The sequence below is a fragment of the Mustela nivalis genome (genome assembly GCF_964662115.1).
Source record: "Mustela nivalis genome assembly, chromosome: X".
NCBI lineage: Eukaryota > Metazoa > Chordata > Mammalia > Carnivora > Mustelidae > Mustela > Mustela nivalis.
Genome location: NC_139040.1, coordinates 122,084,810 through 122,106,077, shown reverse-complemented (window position 1 = coordinate 122,106,077; position 21,268 = coordinate 122,084,810). Strand labels below are relative to the sequence as shown.

Here is a 21,268-nt window from a genome sequence, read left to right as displayed (position 1 = left end):
TCCCTGAAATGCCCTGACCACGCCTGGTGAGGTCATCTGCATGATAAAAACCCTTTGGAAGGGGAGTCCCTTCCCACAAAAAGGAAGATATCCAGAATGGAAATGTTGGGTCCCCCCAAATTGGGTACCCCGATAATGGGTCCGTGATGAAAGGAGTGAGACTGATACAAAGCGAAGGTCAAGCAAAGCTTTATCTTGTGCCAAGCATCAGGAATCATCCCGGCTGTCAAACACGCTGGCCAGGGGTGCCCCTCCAGAGAGGACGACCCCTCCCTGCTTCCCAGACTAACTTTTACAGAGCAAAGGCCCTGGGGTTGGGCCTGGCCATACACAGGTGGCCAATGAGATTGTAATACACACAGGAAACTCCACAGTGATGCTAGGTGACCAATTGAATTACAATTTACCCTAGTAGACATTTGAACCAGCTTATCACACCTTGGTTAGGATTGGCACCAAAAGGCTCCCAAAGGGCGGGGCCCATACTCCTTGGTAGCTAGGAGACAGTATGCGCCCCCCACTGATTGAATACCTCCACCTGGCCTGACCCACCCTTGTACTTGGACTTTCTTACCTGGGACTGGTTTCTCTGACTTGCTTTTAAATAAGTTCCCCCCCCCCGGGGGGGGGGCGGGAGGGGGCAAGATCAATTTAAGCTTTACAGCAAAATGGCAGTTCAACCGGGGTGGGGCTGCTCTGGCTGAATAGGCCCTTACAGAAATAATCCTTTTTCTTTCGCTAACATCCTGCCCCATCCTTCTACTGCCCCAGAAAAATCTTCCATTTTGTACAACTCCCAGGAGCCCCTGTCTACTTACTAGATGGGAAGCTGCCTCAATCATGAACTCCCAAATAAAGCCAATTCAATCCTCAGATTTACTCAGCTCAATTTTTGTTCTTTAGCAGGATATATTTCCTAAAAATAAGGCTATTTTCCTACATAAACATATTTATAACAATTATGAAACTGATATAATACCAATGAAAAAAAATACACAGATATCCAAATTGGGCCAAATGTTTCAATAATGCCTTTTATGCCAAACAAAAACAAAAAAACAAAACAAAACAAAAAACCAACCAACCAACCACACAAACCCCGAAACAGAAGCCCAGGCCAGGCTCTACTCCTGGGTCTCGGGCTGCATTTAGTCCCCACATCGAATCTCCTTGCACGGACAACACTTCCTCAACGCTTTTCATTAAAAGCACAGAGCAGTTATTTTGTAGAATGTCCCTCAGTTTGGGATTGTCTGATGTTTCCTCATCCTTAGACAAAACTGTTTCATCCCTCAACTTTACTTTTTAAAAGATGTCCTTTATTTATTTGTCAGAGAGCACAAGCAGGGGAAGCGGGAGGCGGAGAAGCAGGCTCCCCGCTGAGCAGGGAGCCTGATGTGGGACTCGATCCCACAACCCTGGGATCAAAACCTGAGCTGAAGGCAAACCCTTAACCGACAGAGCCACCCAAGCATCCCTCATTCCTCAACTTTAGAGAAGAGTTCCTTTTCGGGGTCTTAATTGTTTAAATTCAGAAGAGCACAAAGGAGGAAATAATAAATATACGTGTTGCCATATTTCTTGTTTTTCTTTTCTTTTTACAGATAAAATTATAAGTGAAAGAGAAGTCCCCTGGTCGCCTTCAATCCATTTGCCTCACACAGCTAACGGGACCTTTCACTTAAAACCCTTCAGTGGCTCGCTGGTCTCCCCAACCCGCCCAGACGCCAGCCCTGGCAGACAGACGCCTCTCAGCCGGGACCTACTTCTCCAGTCCTGTCGCCTCTCTGCTTGTCCTCCCTCCTCGGTTCATTCTAACGCAGCAAATCCCTCCAGGGGAAGGAGGAAGCAGAAGGCAGCAGCCAGCCTTACAGCCTTACAGGGTGTGGTACCATGGAAAACAAGGCAACTAAGCAACAAAATCACAGGCAGGAAATGCTTGTTTAAAAATCAGCAAGAGACCCTCAGGGAGACCCAGGAGCAGACAGTTAGCCCGTCTGAGGCAGTTTCCTGGTTTGTAAAATAAGGACATAATACGTATGACACGACTGTTACGCTGACCCAGTGACAGTGTGTGCCTGGTCTAAACAGACACATATCTGTATCGTATACATGCGTCTAAGTACATGTGCGTGAGCTCGATGTTGTCACGGTTATCTACGCAAGGTTCCCCGTTCCTGTCCCTTCCTTCTCTTTCCCCTCTCCTCTGAATTTATATAGGTCAAGAGGTTGCAGTGGCTGCTACCCATGCTTCTGATGAGCTGGGACCCAGGCCAGAGGAGGGTCCTTGTCACAGAGATGGGCCCACGGTCCCCAGAGCATCACCCTCAATTCCAAGCCAACTGGTCTCTTGGATTACAGTATAGGTTGAACAAAGCTCAGCAGCGTCATTTCACAGAGTGTAGAGAATGGATCCCTGCTGTCCTCATCAAGAACCCCATAGCACTTAGGACATTGTGTCCCATCGAACACTGCGGTCTAGGATTGGTGGCATACGGTGAGCTTTCTGATCATACAGCAGCTGGCAGCCCACTAGACCTACAAACTCGCCAAGCACGGGCAATGAACCGCTATCTTATAAGGACAAGCAAACCACGAGAGGGGTCGTCAACATTACAGCTCTGCCAAAGAGATGGGAAAAGAGGTAGATTATTCTATGACCTCGTAGGAATTCTAGCAAAAGAAAACAAGAGAATGCCCATTTTATCACATTTGGTGACACCATGAAAAATGCCCAACGATATTGTAAAGAATGGTACCAGGGTAAAGATACTTGAGATAATTGGCTTTCTGGAGTACCATATACTCAGAATATGCTTTACATACTCAAGAATGATCTTACTACAGTCTATATTTTTAAGCCACAGGCATACACCATTAAGAGCTATCTCTAAAGTGCTCATATTTTACCAAGAAGAACCACAACCTAAAGGAAAACCTTCCCCTAGAGTTCGGGCCACCATTGAGAATACTGAACATTCACTGCACCAGAAACTAACAGAAAAATTAAGAAATGAATAAAATTTAACATTTTGAGTAAGAAATGTATTAGCAACACAAGGTCTCTGGAATGAAGACCGCCTTCTGTGTGCCCAGAATGGAGCCTAGCCCTTTGGAGGACAAGCTTTGCTGATTAACTTCTTGCTAATAAAACAGAAAAAAAAAAAAAAAGCATTAGAATCCCCCAGGAGCTTCCCGCTCTTTACAGACTAAGTCTATAGTGAAATTTTCCCACCACTAAGATATGTTAATGTGATCATTTTTAACTCAAATAATACATGTTACTATCATTCCTTAGTTTTATTTGGACAGACTTTTTTCTCATCTCTAAGTATACAGTGCTCACGACTGGTTTTTAATTGCTCAGAAAAACCCAGATAATAATTGAAATATGTAGTTGTAATCATCAAATTACACTTAAGGGCTGTAAAATAGAAATGATTTAGGCATTTGAACTTAGATTAAGGCCAAGACAATTGGGAACCAAAATATATAGAACTTTAAGGATTAAATAAAGGTTCAGAAAGCAATAGAAACCTGAAATAATCAGAGAATGCCATAAATGCCCTAAGAGAAAAAACACTTTTTAATAAAGTTTTTATGGGGGGGGGAGGACAAGGGAGAGAGAATCTTAAGCAGGTACGTTCCATGCCCAGCATGGAGCTCCATCTCACAACCCTGAGATCATAACCCGAGCCTAACTCAAGAGTCAGAGGCTTAACTGACTGAGACACCCAGGTGCCCCAAGAGAAAAGAGATTTTTAAGTAGGACCTGCAACTGATGAGGGAGCAGGAGGCTGGCTGAGGACAAAGCAAAAGCTGGTGCCTTGCCTTGCACCCCCCCCCTTCATCCGCTCCCCTCCATATGTGTAGCATCCCTCAGGCAGCCCTGACTGCCATGAACAATAAGCAAATAGTTAACTTGCAGAGCTCACAATCCTGCTAGACCGGAGTCTCCCTTGGCTTACAAATGTTCTAAATCTCACTAACAAAGACGATTGATAGCAGGATTGTGACACCCCACCAAAAAGTCTCCCAACTATCTTAATGTTAATGACTGGTCTAAAGACAACATTGATCCAGCAGCAAGGGCAAGGCCTCCGGCAGGCCCGGAACATCCTGGCACCTTGTAGGCCCTCTTTAGCATATGAAAACTCCACTGAAACCTCCCTTCCCCTCACCTTCCCCCAACAGCAGGGTACATAACCTGCCATCCCTCACAACCCGGGGCGGCAGCCGCATCTCTGCCTGCCCACGGGCCCTGTCCCCGTGCTTTAATAAACCACCATTTTGCACCAATGACGTCTTAAGAATTCTTTCTTTAGTCGTCGGCTCCGAACCTCCTCACCCCACCGAACCTGACTTAGGTTCTGCGACTTCATCATTTTTGGCGAGCCAGCCAGGAGATTTGTGAGTCTTTACATTTGGACTCTGAGCTTCGGTGCAAATTGGTGAGTACTTTCTCTCCTTTTCCTGTACTCTCATTCCAGGGCTTTTTCAAGGAGTACGGTCTTATTGGAACACTTGCATGTCAATTGCTCAGGCTGTAATCCTCTGGCCCGTGGCTACTCCACGGGGAGGAGAGCGCCTGCCTTTTGGCTGTAAGCTAGTACCCTGGCCGGAATGGCAATAAGACCCAGAAACTTGATGGCCTCACTCTATTCCTGTTCTTATAGAAAGTTGTCTCTCTTGGGCACGGGACAGCCACCTAAGTCACCAGGACGGCTGCCAATCTTAAGACTCCCGTGTGAGGTTTCCTCCTGAATGATCTAATGTGATCCCCTCCACATGTCCGGTCTAGCCACTTCTGGCCGCGAGACCTCCACTGGGAGCCGGCCGAAACCAGTACCCGATTGAATTAAAACGCAACCGGGGACCATTTCCTAGGGAAGTTGGCTGTAAGGACCACATGTGTTGGAATGTCGCATAGACCATGACGGATTTCAATCTTTACTGTTTCTCGTCAGTGTCCTCTGCAAACCGCCTAAAGCTATGAAATTGGGTAATTTCCCCTTGCCAAACTTTTCTAGTACTTCCATGGGTTAATATGGCAAAACAGTATGCAGTCTTCAGGACATAGGATAGTATGGCACAAGCGTTTTAGTCCATTCACCAGGCACCCATTGGCAGCCTAGGATGCGATGGGGAAGCGGAGGGGCGCCGGCACCCCTTCCAGGGCCTTTAACGGCAGGAATGCCTTCCCAGGGAAGGCAAAACGGTGATCAATAGCGATTTTTGTTGAGGGACGCCTCCGGTCGCTTTTGATACACAGGAACCTCTGACATATCCTGCGTGGGACGCTACCCAGGAGTCAGGGGGGATTTGGTAATGGACCTTCATTACTTTTCTGGAAGCATGGCCTCAGTAGGCTTCTTCAGTTCCCAAGGACTCTACCTTGGGGTGCCTTTTAACCCACTGGAAATAATTTGGATTGCAAAACTTAGGAAAGGACTGAGCTCCTGTAACACTACATGGCCTCAGTGGGATCTATCAGTTAGATCTCTGCAGGAAAGAGGGCAAATGGACCTAGGACACCTTCACTGCTCATACCTAGGCCTTTATTGCTCTACACCAGGACCCCAGACTAAGGGGCTTTTGCAAAATGTGTTTGCCCAAATGAGTCAGCTAGTAAACTTTCTCCTGACATATTGGATGGTAATTACGTAAATAAGCCTTCTTCTAGTAAACCCAGGTTGCTGGGCCATCCCTAGCAAAGGGGACTCTGGCTTTATTCCTCTGTTTCTCTTAATATGTGGGGGCTTCTCCCTCACTCACATCCCGTGTTAATGGCTATAACTGGAGCCAACTGGGGTTGGTCTAACTCGAGACAGAGACCATAAGGAATATTCCCAAGCAGCTGCCGAAACTCTCTTTGTTTCGGGGAAGTTTCCCTGTGTTCTCTGGCCTGACTTGGACTGCCTAACCCCTCCCCCCTTGCTGGTGGGAAAGTATGACGTCTGCTCCTCTGTTGGGGCTTATGAGCTCTAAAACCGGGAATCCCTTCTCTGCCTCCTGGCAGCACTTTGTTTCCTCTGTTTTCCCCTTCTGTTTCTGCACCAAGGTGCGTGCAGCCTGCATGACTAGCCTCTAGATCATGCACCACGGCTCCTTCTCTCTTCACTGTCAAGGAGCAAGAAGAACACCCCCACTCCAGATCTTCCCACGCATGTCTCAGGTAAACATTCAAATTGGAGTGGGCCCAGGTGGAACATAAATCACTATTGGAACTAAGTTAAGTTTGTTGGTTTAATTAAGACCTGTCTTTTAAGTTTACAGCAGTAAATGTGAAGCTTTTATTCTATCAAAGTTTACTGAAGGTCAAATAAGCTCATGTTATTTATTAAAATTTGTTAGCAAAGAAATGACTAAACTGATGGTTAATTGTCTGTCTCAAAGTTCTAATGGGTAATTGCTGAAGTAGCTTTCAAAGTCTTTGGTAACCTGAAAGTTTTAAAGTTTTGCTTGGATGACAAATGGAATTAAATTGCGGACATCTAGGTCTTAACCAAATAGGATAAAATGCTAAGTCGTTAATTTCTGGATGTAGGTTTGTGCTTTTGACCTCTTACTGCAAAGAAACTAAGAGTATTTAAATCTGCTGGTAAACTTGTTTGCCACTTAACTGATTCATGAATTGCCACCTGAAGAATTCTGTTGTAGCAGTTCACAATTGGTTAATAACTAAAGGTGTTTCTAAGAATACAAAGTTCTGCTTAATGTAACTAAGACTGATGGAAATAAAGGGAAACTCTGTATGTAGGAAAGTAGGAGATATGTAAGAAAGACTTAAGGAATGGGAATACATTTTGTTGAAGGTAAAGGAAGGTAATTTTGTCCTAAATGAGATGGTTGTTTGGAAGGAATTGACTTGGGACAAAACCTGAATGCAAAGGAAAGTGTAGAAGGTTTGTGAAGGGAAATCTTCAGAAAAGGAATTTTAGCTATGGTCAAGAATGGATTAAGATTGAAATGAATGGGTTTTAAGGTACATTGGTACAAGACTGAAATTCTCTGTTCAAAAAGGACAATGCTTTCTTAGATCAATTGATCTGCTGTTAAGAAAATGTAAATGGTTTTCTCTTTGCCTGCCCAGAAAAACGAGTTTCTATGTTCAGTTTTATCAGGTGTTTAACATCCCTAATTATATTTAGGCATGTGCTTTAAAACTTTCTAAGATTTTAGCAAATGTTGACAGGATTTAAATTGTAAATCTCTTTAACTCAGGCTTTTCCTTGGTATGTGAAGTTGCTCATGAAGTACCACTGAACCAGTGATAAACATTGGATTACATTTGGGAAAATGCTATAACTATTCTTGAGATTCTATGCACTTCCTAAAGTTTTAATGTTTTGAGAGATCATCGCTTGATACTGTAATTATGGAAATGCTATGTATCACAGAAATAACCTGATTTCCTTGCAGCTAAATTGTAAACTCCCGTGTCTCTTTAGCTCTAACCATATCCATTCTGAGTTTTTGTCATTTATAATTGTTTTAATTCTCTGGTAAAATAAGTTTTATCTTCAAGTAGATTCCTATAAAGGACTTTCAGGACAAATACAGATATTTGATATGCTTGAAAATCCTAAAACTGAAATGGGTAAGAATTTCCAGAACTGACTAAAGCCGCATTCACCAGAATTAGTAACATGGGACTAAATGAACTAAAAGATTATAGTGTTGTGTCTCTTAATGTTTTGTCTTACTTTAAACATTGCTGGTTCTCTCTAATGTTTGCTCTTCCAGACTAGGGATACTTCTTAAGTTATCTGTAACTTTACAGAGATGTAAAAGTGCTCATTTGTAAAGATGCTCAAGGCATTCACCTTTTCTCTCTATCTGAACCCTCTGAAACCAAAAGGTCTTAGTAAGTATTCTTTCTTCCATGGCAATCAGTCATTTGCATAAGTTCAATAAGAATCTGTTCTCCTTGTAACAGGAAAGAATTGGAAACATGGGTTATTTTACCAAGGCTTTGACTGGGATGTCATATTTGAAAAGACTCAGATATGACCAGACAGCTTTAAGGAACTAAGGTTAACTTTATGAAACCTGGAGCCATAAAGCCCCTTGGGACTGTTGGCCTGATACCTTGCTTACAGAGTTCCCAGCAGCCTCACCAGGTGAGTAAAGAATGTCACTCCTTGGTAGGTGCAGTCTCAGGAAGAGGAATTCACCCAAAGGTATTGCAGGCAAGCCTGATGGCAAATACAGGGCTTGGCTTCTGGCCCGGAGAGGCTACTAAAAGTTCAACCTAGAGATTCCTTATACAAAGTCCCAGCAAAGCAGATTCTAAAAGATCTATTGATCACACTCGCTGTTCTTGCTGAGCTTATGTAAATAAATAGGCCAAGTTTGTTAAAACTGGACTTATTTCACAAGTGAATTAGTCTTGATTTGGCTACCTCTGTAAATGAGGGTTATTTTAGAGAAAAATTATGTTTTAGTAACACGCCTTTATGGATGTTAAATTCTAGATTTGATTGTCTTTAAATGTTTACCTATGCTAAACAATTTGAGGTAAACTTCAGAGAAGTTGCACAATAGCTTCTTTAGTCGATCTTATTATTTTGTGGGGATATTAGCAGACCCCACTGCATATGATTAAACAACTGGAAAATGGGATTGATTCCCTGCAATTGTATAACTTAACTAACACCTTGTGTGTGGCTGGGATAATGAAATTGCCTAAAAGCCAACCTATCGCACTCCATAGGATTAACTATGGACTTGTGGAGATAATGGATGACCCCACTTTCTTTATGAGTGGATTGAATGATCCATGGGGGACTCCCCTTACCTCTTGACAAGTTTTCTCCCACTTGACAATGATCCTCTGTAATCAGGATATTGTTAAGGCTGGACCACTCAAAGGTCGTCTTATTGGTTTCACCCCTTTGTCATATTTATCCTAGAGGCCACCTCTGTTGAGGTGCAATTGCAAATAGATGCTTTAGCTAAGCATGGAACAGCCCTCCTATAAAAGAGCCTCAAAGCTCACTATGGGACAGTCCTTGACTGTAATGATGTCACATCAGGTCCAGATTTGTCTTAGAAGGCAAAGGCCACCAATGGATGATGGAGGCCAACTTATTAAATACTGGGCTACATTAACAGATATGCCCGAAATAAAACTTGTCAAACTTTAAACCTAGTTACCTGTATGCCTGAACCTGACCACTGTACTTCTTTCTCTATAGAGCAAAAAGGTTATTGATCTTGCATACTCTATCTGGCCAGATTTAAGATGCCCCTGTTAAAAATATGAACGACAGTTGGTTTTCTGATGACAGTAGTTTTCATAGAAAAAATAAGAAAAGCTAGGTGTGCCAAAGTGCTCACTAGCACTTTTCAATTGCCAAAGCCTAAAAACATTAACACTGACTCCAAATATGCCTTCCTGGTACTACATGCCCATGGAGCTATTTGGAAGGAAAGGGGATTGCTGTCAAGCCATAACTCCCCAATCAAATATGGGCCTAAGTTCCAAAACCCTCCTTATCGCTATACTAAGGATGGCCTTAGATGTCCTGACAGCAGCACAGGGTGGCACATGTGCAATTATCAAGACAGAATGTTGTGTGTACATTCCAGACTATCACAAAAATGTCACAGGACTAATAAAAGACATGAATGCCCAGATTAAGGATCTACAAGATCCTTCTCTCTCAGTGAATGGTTAAGTTCCTGGTTTGAAGGAGGACTATGGCCAAATCGCCTTATTAACCTTAATATGTTGCTTTGTTCCATGTTTCTCTACTTGGTGCCGAGACTCCATTGCTGCAATGACTTCACCACGACAGATGATCCTTACCACGCGCAAAGACACTCCTTCACTGTCAGCGCTGGATTCGGCTGCCTCTGCCTTTCGTAACTCCCCTATACATTCCTCCACTGATCAATATTGACCCCAGTAGGTAGGGACAGCTCTACGCCCCTATTCAGCAGGAAGAAGTTACAGAAGAGGAGACCTTCCACCTTCAACCACCTTAAAGATTTAAGGGTCAAAATTGTTCAGGGGGGAATGATGAGGGAGCAGGAGGCTGGCTGAGGACAAAGCAAAAGCTGGTGCCTTGCCTTGCACCCCCCCCCTTCATCCGCTCCCCTCCATATGTGTAGCATCCCTCAGGCAGCCCTGACTGCCATGAACAATAAGCAAATAGTTAACTTGCAGAGCTCACAATCCTGCTAGACCGGAGTCTCCCTTGGCTTACAAATGTTCTAAATCTCACTAACAAAGACGATTGATAGCAGGATTGTGACACCCCACCAAAAAGTCTCCCAACTATCTTAATGTTAATGACTGGTCTAAAGACAACATTGATCCAGCAGCAAGGGCAAGGCCTCCGGCAGGCCCGGAACATCCTGGCACCTTGTAGGCCCTCTTTAGCATATGAAAACTCCACTGAAACCTCCCTTCCCCTCACCTTCCCCCAACAGCAGGGTACATAACCTGCCATCCCTCACAACCCGGGGCGGCAGCCGCATCTCTGCCTGCCCACGGGCCCTGTCCCCGTGCTTTAATAAACCACCATTTTGCACCAATGACGTCTTAAGAATTCTTTCTTTAGTCGTCGGCTCCGAACCTCCTCACCCCACCGAACCTGACTTAGGTTCTGCGACTTCATCACAACTATGAAAAACAAAACAAAACAAAACAAAAACCCCCATCAAAGCTGAAATGCATTTAAATTCTTAGAACATTTCTTACTTTACACTATCAATTTAATTTGTTCTCTCCTAAGAATGACAGATTAGAAAAAGACACTACAATTTTCAAACTGGGGAGATTTATTTAAAATTTTTCAAAATTTGTTATTTTTTTTTAACCTATTTGCCAAGTCTTGGATTTATTTACCAATATGTCCACGGTACTGCTGATTGGGTGGGTAATGGTGAGTAAAGAGCCACTCATTTTGTCTGGACCTTGGTAGCTGAGTCACAGCAAAAGCCCAACTGTGTAAGTTAGAATCTCTTGGGCAACGCTCTCTAGCTGGTTGACCTTGAGTAAGTTCAAGTCAAGCAAGTCACTTCTTTGTACCTCAGTTTCCTCATCTGAAAAATGGCATAATCACAGTCTTTACCTCACAGACTTAGGACTGCAGCAGTTAATACAGGGCGAGTTCTTAGAGCAGTTTCTGGCAAACAACAGGCACTTAATAAATGCTAAAAATAATAATTATTACCGCAGGATGATTCAGTGAAGTGTGAGCTCCCCAAATGTTCATGATATTCTCTGTCACGGATTTTGGCTCTATTTTTTCTCTTTTCCAAAGCCACATTTAAAAAAAAAAATGCAACTGCATCTCACTACATATGAAAATCAACTCCAGGTGTAGATAAATCAATACAACAAGCAAAACAACAAAACATCTACAAGAATAGAGCACTTTCACGATCTTGAGCTGGGACAGTTTATAAAAGAAGCTACAGAAAACTCTTACTCATATTTTAAGGAATAGACCAATACATTTTTTTTAAAGATTTTTATTTATTTACTTATTTGAGATAGAATGGGAAGGAGAGCACAAGCACGGGGAGCAGCAGGCAGAGGGGGAAGCAGGCTCCCCACCCAAGCAGAGAGCCTGACGTGGGGCTCGATCCCAGGACTCCAGGATCATGACCTGAGCTGAAGGCAGCCGCTCAACAGACTCAGCCACCCAGGCGCCCCAGGAACAAACCAATAAATTAAAGGAATTTTTATTTATTAACATAGAGAAAAATATCATAGTATATAGAAGAGTGAAAAACAAGGCAAAAGGGAGAAGATATTTGCATATATCTTCTCATATTATATTACAAATAACTGACAATGAAAAGTATCTAGAATATATAAAGATCTTCTGAAACCCAGAATTTAAATAAAAATGAAATTTAGGGATGCCTGGGTGGCTCAGTTGGTTAAGCAGCTGCCTTTGGCTCAGGTCATGATCCCAGCATCCTGGGATCGAGTCCCACATCGGGCTCCTTGCTCGGCAGGGAGCCTGCTTCTCCCTCTGCCTCTGCCTGCCATTCTGTCTGCCTGTGCTCACTCTCTCTCCCTCTCTCTGACAAATAAATAAAATCTTTAAAAAAAAAAAGAACTTTAAAAAATAATATATAAAGAGCCCCTACAGGGGCTCCTGGGTGGCTTAGTGGGTTAAAGCCTCTGCATTCAGCTCAGGTCATGATCTCAGGGTCTGGGATCGAGCCTCACAGCGGGCTCTCTGCTCCGCAGGGAGCCTGCTCCCCATCTCTTGCTGCCTGTTGCTCTGCCTACTTGTGATCTCTGTCTGTCAGACATATATTTATATTAAATATTATATTTATATTTATATTAAATAAATTAAATATTTTAAAGATTTTTATTTATTTATTTATTTGATAGAGAGAGAGAGATCACAAGTAGGCAGAAGGCAGGCAGGGGGGTGGGGGGGAGCGGGCTCCCCGCCGAGCAGAGAGCCCGATGTGGGGCTCGATCCCAGGACTCTGAGATCATGACCCGAGCTGAAGGCAGAGGCTTAAACCACTGAGCCACCCAGGTGCCCCAATAAATTAAATATTTAAAAAAAATAATAAAGAACCCCTACAAATTAGTATGAAAAAGACAGACAACCCACCCAAAGGAAAGTGATATGAAGCTTCTTTGGGGATAATTTTATGCTCGGGCTCTGGTTTGTGTTCATCACTGCTCTGAAGACTTACTAACATCTGTAACTGTTGTGAATATGTCCTAAGGGCGAGGGGCATGGTGATTGAATATTTTAATGCACTACTGGTAAGTAGAGAGCTTGGCAAAAACTAGCCATGAATTGAATCATGCATTCTCTGTAGTGAACAAATCAGTCTTTCTTCTCTCTATGGAACACCTGAAAGTCTAAAATTCTACATGAATCATCCATGTTTGGGACATCCTCCCTTAAAAAGTACATAATGGGGGCACCTGGACGGCTCAGTCAGTTAAGCCTCTGCCTTCTGCTCAGGTCATGATTCCGGGGTCCTGGGATCAAGCCCCACGTCAGGCTCTCTGCTTGGGGGAGCCTGCTTCTCCTTCTCCCTCTGCCTGCTGCTCCCCCTACGTGTGCTCTTTCTCTGTCAAATAAATATATAAAATCTTTAAAAAAAAAAAAAAAAGAGTAGGGGCGCCTGGATGGCTCAGTGGGTTAAGCCTCTGCCTTCGGCTCAGGTCATGGTCTCAGGGTCCTGGGATTGAGCCCCGCATCCGGCTCTATGCTCAGCAGGGAGCCTACTTCCCTTCTTCTCTCTCTCTCTCTCTCTCTCTCTCTGTCTGCCTCTGCCTCTGCCTACTTGTGATCTCTGTCAAATAAATAAATAAAATTCAAAAAAAATTTTTTTTAAAAAGTAGATAATGACTGTGAAGAGACATATAGGCAGGAACTCTGAGGAGAATTCATCATGCCTCCTCCGACCCGCCTTCCATTTTCAAAAAAAAAAAAAAAAAGAAAGAAATCATAAGAGAAAAAGAAACATGACTTCATTTTCGAGTCACTGACCATATGGAAAAATGTCTGGCGCTCTGACTCGAGATCGTAAGCTTGGCAAGCTGACTTGAAGACACCGCCTGCCTCATAGTCATGCCCTCGGTAATCCTCTCTTCTCTGAGCCGGGGCTGCACCTAGTGGCCTGGTTCTAACCAGCAGAATGGGCAAAAGTAATGGGATGTTGCTTTTGATATCGGGTGACAGCCTCTGGTTTCCATATGTTCACTCTTCTTCTCTCACTCGTAGGCTCTGATCAAGCCAGGGGCCATGTTGTGAGCCATCCTAGGGAGAGGCCCACGTGGCAAGGAAGTGACAGCTGGCCACAGCCAACAACCCCAAGAAACTGAGGGCTGTCCCCAGCCATGGGGGTGTGGGCTGGGAAGCGCATCCTTCCCAGCCCAGCCCTGGGATTGCTGCGGCCCCGCTGACCTTGTACGAGCCCCTGAGCCAGAGACCACAGCTAAAGTGTGAGATAACAAGTGTGATCTTAAACCACTACATTTGGGAGTAATTTGTTAGAGAGCAACATGGATAAGTAATACAGGAATATTTATTTGAGCGGATCCTAATTGGATTTACGGAGTAGCTACTGTATGCACAGCATTAAAATCCACTTTCTTTTTTTTTAAAAAAAAAGATATATTAATTTATTTTAGAGCAAGAGCAGGGAGTGGGGGTGGGCGAGGAGAGGGCGAAGGGAGAGAGAATCCCAAACAGACTTCATGCTGAGAGCAGGGCCCTGAGGTCACGATCTGAGCCAAAACCAAGAGTCAGACATTTCACCGACTCTGCCACCCACGTGCCCCTACAATCTACTTTTTCAAAAAGCACTCTGAAGCGCTGATTTCTATTTTCCCCCCAGTTCTAGTGCAATGTAATTGACAGGGCTCCTTTCTGTTTGTTCCTCCTGCCAAAGCAAAAATATGTTGACAATATTTAAGAGAACGTATGCGTTTCCTATGGTTGCTATAACAATCACCAAAACTTGCTGGCTTAAAACAATACAACCTTGTTATCTAATAATTCTGGGGGGGGGGGTGTCCAAAGATGGGTCTCCAGGTCCTAAAATCAAGGTACCAGTAGGACAGCCATCCTTCTGGAGGCTCTAGGGGGAAATGCACTTCCCTGTCTTTTCTAACTTATAGAGGTTGCCCTCCTGCTTGGCCGAAGGCCCCCCTCCCATTTTCAAAAGAAGCAAGGGCATCACCTGGACTTATGTTTTCACCATCACACCTTTCCCTCGGACTCTCCCCGCTTCCTCCTTCTTTTACACAGACCCTTTGATTATATACTGGGGCCACCTGGACTATCCAAGCTACTCTCCTGGAGAGCAGAAATGGGGGGAGTGATGGATATTTACTGTAAAGAAAACTAAAAGATTGGGGAAGCAAAAAATACTTACACGATGAAGTTTTTCCATGCCATAACCATTGTCGATTTTTAACATTGTAGATCATGCCTTTAAATACCTAGTAACAGAAAGGGGTACCTGGGTGGCTCAGTGGGTTAAGCCTCTGCCTTTGGCTCAGGTCAAGATCTCAAGGTTCTGGGATCCAGCCCCGCATGGGGTTCTCTGCTCAGCAGGGAGCCTGCTTCTCCCTCCCCGTCTGCCTGCCATTCTGCCTACTTGTGCTCTCTCTGTCAGATAGATAAATAAAATCTTAATTAAAATGAAAGCATGCACGCGTAGTGGTAGAATCCCGGTGCAGGAAGATGGGGGGAGCCACAGAGGCGCTGTTCAGAACCACACTTTGATACCATCAGAAGACAAAAGGGACGTGAGGACCAGAAGGCCCTAGTCTCTTGGGCAAGACAGGTATTTTCCTAGAAATACAGATTTGGTGGGCACCTGGGTGGCTCAGTGGGTTAAGACTCTGCCTTTGGCTCAGGTCATGATCTCAGGGTCCTGGGATCGAGCCCCGCATCGGGCTCTGCTCAGTAGGGAACCTGCTTCGCCCTCTCTCTCTGCCTCTCTGCCGACTTGTGATCTCTCTCTCTCTCTCTGTCAAATAAATAAATAAAATATTTTTTAAAAAAGAAAGAAATACATGGGGCGTCTGGGTGGCTCAGTGGGTTAAGCCGCTGCCTTCGGCTCAGGTCATGATCTCAGGGTCCTGGGATCGAGTCCCGCATCGGGCTCTCTGCTCAGCAGGGAGCCTGCTTCCTTCTCTCTCTCTCTCTGCCTGCCTCTCAGTGTACTTGTAATTTCTGTCAAATAAATAAATAAATAATCTTTAAAAAAAAAAGAAAGAAATACAGATTTGGTGCTTCTCAGTGAATGATAAAAGTGTTGTCTGTAAGTCAGTTTGCAGCAAGGAAAATCAGATTGATTTGTAAGAGATGGTAAAAGTCATGGCAAAAACCAACCAACCAACCAACCAACCAACCAAAAAACAACTACTTATTCCTATTTCAGCCAAGAACTAACATGAAAAACGTGCAGCCAGTGTTAAAGGAATGTGGGATTGTCAGAGCCCTGACAAATTGGATTCTTTGTAAGTGATGCTCTGTTCATGCAACCAGCTCCCTTCCAAACCATCACTGCATAAAACATCTGTTTTCTGCGGGATTAGCCCAACTCCACAAGAACAGGCCTTAAAAAAGGGAAGACAGAGATGGTAAAAACCAATTCTTATACTATTTATGGGAAAGAATTCAGATAAAACCCAGTCTGATTCATGAGAAATGCTTCCAACCACCCTTAATGGGATGTCCCTCGGGAAATCTGTATTTCCCTGGAATTGGGGGTGCAATGTCTTGCCTCTAGTTCTAGCCCACTGCTTGGGTGATGATACAATGATGTCAATATTAGCTCAGTGAGATTGCGGAGCTCATGCCAAAAGCCAAACATAACCCAGACATCCATGTCAAATCCCCTTACCGTGAGTAACAAAACAATTAAAATATTACAAACAAAATATGTCCAGGACCCAGACAATGACAGACACATTTTAAGAAATACTGGCTGCAGCAAAGCACCCAAATAAAATGAATTTAAACAGTCCTTGGGTTTCATAATGGAATTTGGCTGAGAAAGGTGGCTTAAAAAAAAAGGACACAGGGTGACCTTGACTTAAACAACTTAATAATAAAATTTATGCAACTTGATTTCGCCAGTCAATATGACTGACTGCAGGCAGCCGCAAGTATCAAATCTGTAAATAATTAGTGCCATATATATACCAGAATTAAATTGTTTATCTGGTGCTGGGCAGAGATGCCCCAAACTCTGGATTTGTCACTGAATGTAATGTAAACAGGGATGTGTGTGTGTGTGTGTGTGTGTGTGACAGAGACAGAGACTCTGAGGAAAAGAGGGGACACATATAATTGGAGTGATGACTTAGAAAGGACGGGTCCTTCAGCTTCATAGCTGGGTTTATAACAGACTTGTTGCAAATTGGTTTATACTGACTCAGTGAGAAATGTGCATTTCTAAGCCACTAGCTTTGGCATCCCTCCAAAAATTTTTTTAAAGATTTTATTTATTTATTTGACAGACAGAAATCACAAGTAGGCAGAGAGGCAGGCAGAGAGAGAGGAGGAAGCAGGCTCCCTGCTGAGCAGAAAGCCCGATGCGGGGCTCGATCCCAGGACCCTGAGACCATGACCTGAGCCAAAGGCAGAGGCTTTAACCCACTGAGCCACCCAGGCGCCCCGCTCCAAAAATGTTTTTGAAAACCAATCTCAGGTTTAGAATTTATAAGGATGAACTAAAACCGAAGTCTACCCTTTTCAAGTGACATATCACATTCTCTTGTGAGGCCATATAGAGTAGTGACTAAGGGTAGAAGAAAACTCAACAGGAACCAGCAGCTTAGTGTCAGTGGGGTCATCAAGCAGCTGACGCTCTCAGATGTTCCCGATGGAAAGTGAGATTGTGCTTGTCTGACAATGTGTTTTGAAATTAAACGTGCATCTACCTTGCGACCATCTCCGGAAAACCACTGCATTAAAATAAGTCCCTGTGTGGAAGGACAGGTGGACAAGGATGGCCAAGCACTAGGGACGAAGGGAGGACCCGCTTAGAGACGATGCATCACATCCAACCCATAGCCCAGGGTGTCGCCACTATGAGATCTAATCTGAGTATATATCTAGGATACATCCTAGAGCTGGGATGTATAGGGAAGGTACTGGAAGGAACTGGAGGGAAGCAAAGTCAAAAGGAAAAGCAAAAGCACTGCACTAATGGTTAAAGCATATGTGCTTTCAGGGGCAGCTGGCTGGCTCAGTCAGAAAAACACGCAACTCGATGTTGAGGCTGTGAGTTCAAGTCGCATGTTGGGTGTAGAAGTTACCTAACAATAAAATCCATTAGGGCGCCTGGGTGGGTCAGCTGGTTCAGTGACTGCCTTTGGCTCAGGTCATGATTTGCAAGTCCTGGGATCAAGTCTTGCATCGGGCTCCCAGCTCCATGGGGAGTCTGCTTCTCCCTCTGACCTTCTCCCCTCTCATGCTCTCTCTCTCTCTCTCTCTCTCTAATAAATAAATAAAATTGAATTAAAAAAAATAAAATCCATTAAAAAATACATGCTTTCATCCTTATTGTTATTTAAAAAAATGTGTTTTAAGGGGTAGGCATATGTTTAAGTGTATTAATTAAAAAGTTTTTCTGCACCTTAAAATAGCCAGAACCACAAAACCAAAGAAGAAAATAATGGATTCGAGGTGAATGCCTAATGACCTCAGGTGCTACCATTTCTAAAAATAAAATTGGCCTTCGCGGGGTGGGGGTTCTTGGGTGACTCAGTCAATTGAGCATCCAACTCTTGGCTTCAAACTCGGGTCGTGGTCTCAGAGTCATGAGATCTAGCCCCGCATGGAGCTCCACGCTTGGTGGGGAGTCTGCTTGAGAATTTCTCTCTCCCTCTCGCCCCCACCGCCACTTGTGCTAAGTAAATAAAATCTTTAAATAAATAAATAAACAAAATCGGACTTAGACACTTGGCAGTTTTCTAAGTAGTCTTTGAATTTGAAAGTCGACTTAAAGGTAAGTCATCCATAATAATACTTTTATCAAGGGATCCCTATATCTCAATCAGGGGCACACCTGTTCATAAGTGACAAGGTTGGAATTTGCTTCCAGGAACACTCAGAGGCACCGGGGGCCGGGAAATCAGGACACATGGGTAAAAGTCCTGCCTTGTCCAGCAAGTCCTCATGAAGACTTGAACAAGTAACTACTCTGTTGGGTCTTAGCGTTTACACCTGTAAAACGGGGGGGGGGGGGGAAGGGGGCAGACAGTCCAGCCCTAACGTTCTATGAATTCTACCTGATCTTCTTTGCTCGAAAAGCCCCAGCGATATTTGCTAAGTGTACTTATGCATAAACGAAGTTCACAGAATCTTGTGCTGAGGTTCAGAAATGAGCCCATTTCTGAGAAAGTAGCCTCTTGTTTTTTTTCTTTTGATGAAATCCCAGAAGTCATCATACCTTTAGGAATAGGCTGGCAGTGCTTGGCTCCAGCATCCAGTTTGAAGTCCAAATATAAGGCTGGTGTGCGAGTGTAAATCTTAGACTGAAAAGGAAAAGGAAACCATAGCACCTATCCAAAATTAAAGTTCTTCCTCACTTCAGCTGGGGTCAAGCACAGTCTGCCTCTTGACCTGGCTTCTGGTTTCATGGGTGTGTTCACTGGGTGAAAATTGTTCTGAGATATACACTTGATCTGTGCACTTTTCTGTGTCTTATTCTATTTTAATAGAAAGCTCACATTGATTAAAAACATGCATGTATAAATAGACCAAAAGAGAATCCAGAGCCTAGAATGCTTTACTATCCTTGATAAAGGCATCATTTTGCACAGTATTTCTGTAAACACTATGAGGACATGAATATTGTTGCCTTTTCACCTCGGGCCAACCCACAGTGCCCGCCACATAGTAGGTATTCAATAAATATTTATTGACTCATTTTCATAATGGAAAAATCCCATGCATAGTAATACAATTATTTACAGTATACACAGGGTACTACTCATCAATATCTTTACCTCTGTGCAGTAAAATGCCTCCTTCAGGACAAGGGATTTGGTATAGCCAAAGTGTATGTCTGTGCATTAAATTTTGGAAGAGAGAACTGTAAATAATGTGACCAGAAGACTATTCCCTTTCCTATGAGTATCTCATTTGTGAAGCTTTGGGTTTTAAAAGGTCTGGTAGGTGGTTTTATGTGGATTAGAAGGCCAAGCTGCATCCACGCAGCTTCAAAGACAGCAAAAGCAAACTCCCCTGCATCTGCATAAAAGAAACCCAGAAAGACTTAGGGCACCGGGTGCAGCCTGAACCCAAACATTCACCATCAATCTGAAGATGTTGAAATGTACGGAAAACAAGGGTTGCACCCATGGGACACGGGATCTAATTCTCTACGATCGTTAGGTGTGTATATGGCACCATCTGGAAAGGATCTGTTTTTTTTTGTTTTTGTTTTTGTTTTTATGACATCTTCTAAAATTACTTCCAAAAAGATCAAGGGTAGGGGCGCCTGGCTGGCTCAGTGGGTGGAACATGCGACTCTTGATCTTGGGGTCTTGAGTTTGAGCCCCTTGTTGAAGGTAAAGACTACTTAAAAATAAATAAATAAAATGAAATGTCACGGGTCAACTTCACATAACATTGATGGTTCTTCTGCCTGGGCAGTATTTGGTTCTCCTCTAGAAAAATAAGCCCTGTGTCACTTAACTGTCTTTCTAACTTCTGCCTCAGTAGCAGACGCAGTATCTCTGCCTACAGCAAAGGGATTGATGAGAAAGAGGCCCTTAGTTTAATTTTTACTCAAATCTTTCCAGAATATAGTCATAAAAACATTCTTGAACTGGAAACCCAGAGGCACTGAGGCCAGCATTGCTTTTCCTGCTGCCTAACAAAGCACTTATCTTCTACTGGGCTTAGTTCACTCATCTGAAATATCTCATGATAGGACTCACTGATGTTTAAACCCATGTACAGTCCTAAAATTCCAAGTCAGAAAATTAATGTTTACCTTCACGTTCTAATTTTGAAAGCTCTATTTTTTATTATCTTTTTAATCAACACAGAACATTTTATTTGTTTCAGGGGTACAGGTCTGTGAATCATCAGTCTTACACAGCACCCAGCACTCACCACCACACATACCCTGCGCAATGTCCAGCCCCTTCCCTTCTACCCACTTCTACCCCCCTTCTACCCTTCCCTTCCCTTCTCCCCATCCCTTCTACCCCCTCCCCTCCAGCAACCCTCAGTATGTTTCCTGAGATTAAGAGTCTTTTATGGTCTGTTGAAAGTTCCCTTCTGATTTCTCAGACTAGAGCTGCCGAGAAGGGAGAATGTGTCTGGGGCAAGGTAGAGCAGTAGGAAGTGAGTGGGGAACCACTAGTTAACTTGCTCTACCCTTGCCTTCCACCGCAGACATCAGTCCTGCCCTCCTGGCTAGCTCTTTTTCTTTTCTTCCTGCCTCAAGCTTCTCAGCCTCATCCATAGTGTCCAAAAAATGGTAGCCTATCTCACTAAGACCGCCACACACAGACCCCCATGGGCAAACGTAAACACGCACAGAATTCTATACTTCTGTACTTATTAACAAAAATCTAAACAAAAACCAGTGAGATACATTATAAAGCCACAATGTGAAAAGGGCTAAAGGGAAATTTTTTTTTAAAGATTTTATTTATTTATTTGACAGAGAGAGATCACAAGCAGGCAGAGAGGCAGGCAGAGAGAGAGGAGGAAACAGGCTCCCTGCTGAGCAGAGAGCCCAATGCAGGACTCGATCCCAGGACCCTGAGATCATGACCTGAGCC

General features: G+C 43.7%; 1 protein-coding gene across 1 annotated transcript in view; it reads right to left on the bottom strand.

The window, feature by feature from the left end:
• Positions 1-21,268, bottom strand: part of PIR (pirin) — a gene marked incomplete at both ends in the record, with an annotated part of 124,353 nt that overhangs the window by 29,579 nt on the left and 73,506 nt on the right. The window contains one exon of the mRNA XM_082717059.1: positions 18,919-19,003. Within this exon, the coding sequence (XP_082573185.1) occupies positions 18,919-19,003 (85 nt within the window). The remainder of the gene's footprint in view (positions 1-18,918; positions 19,004-21,268) is intronic.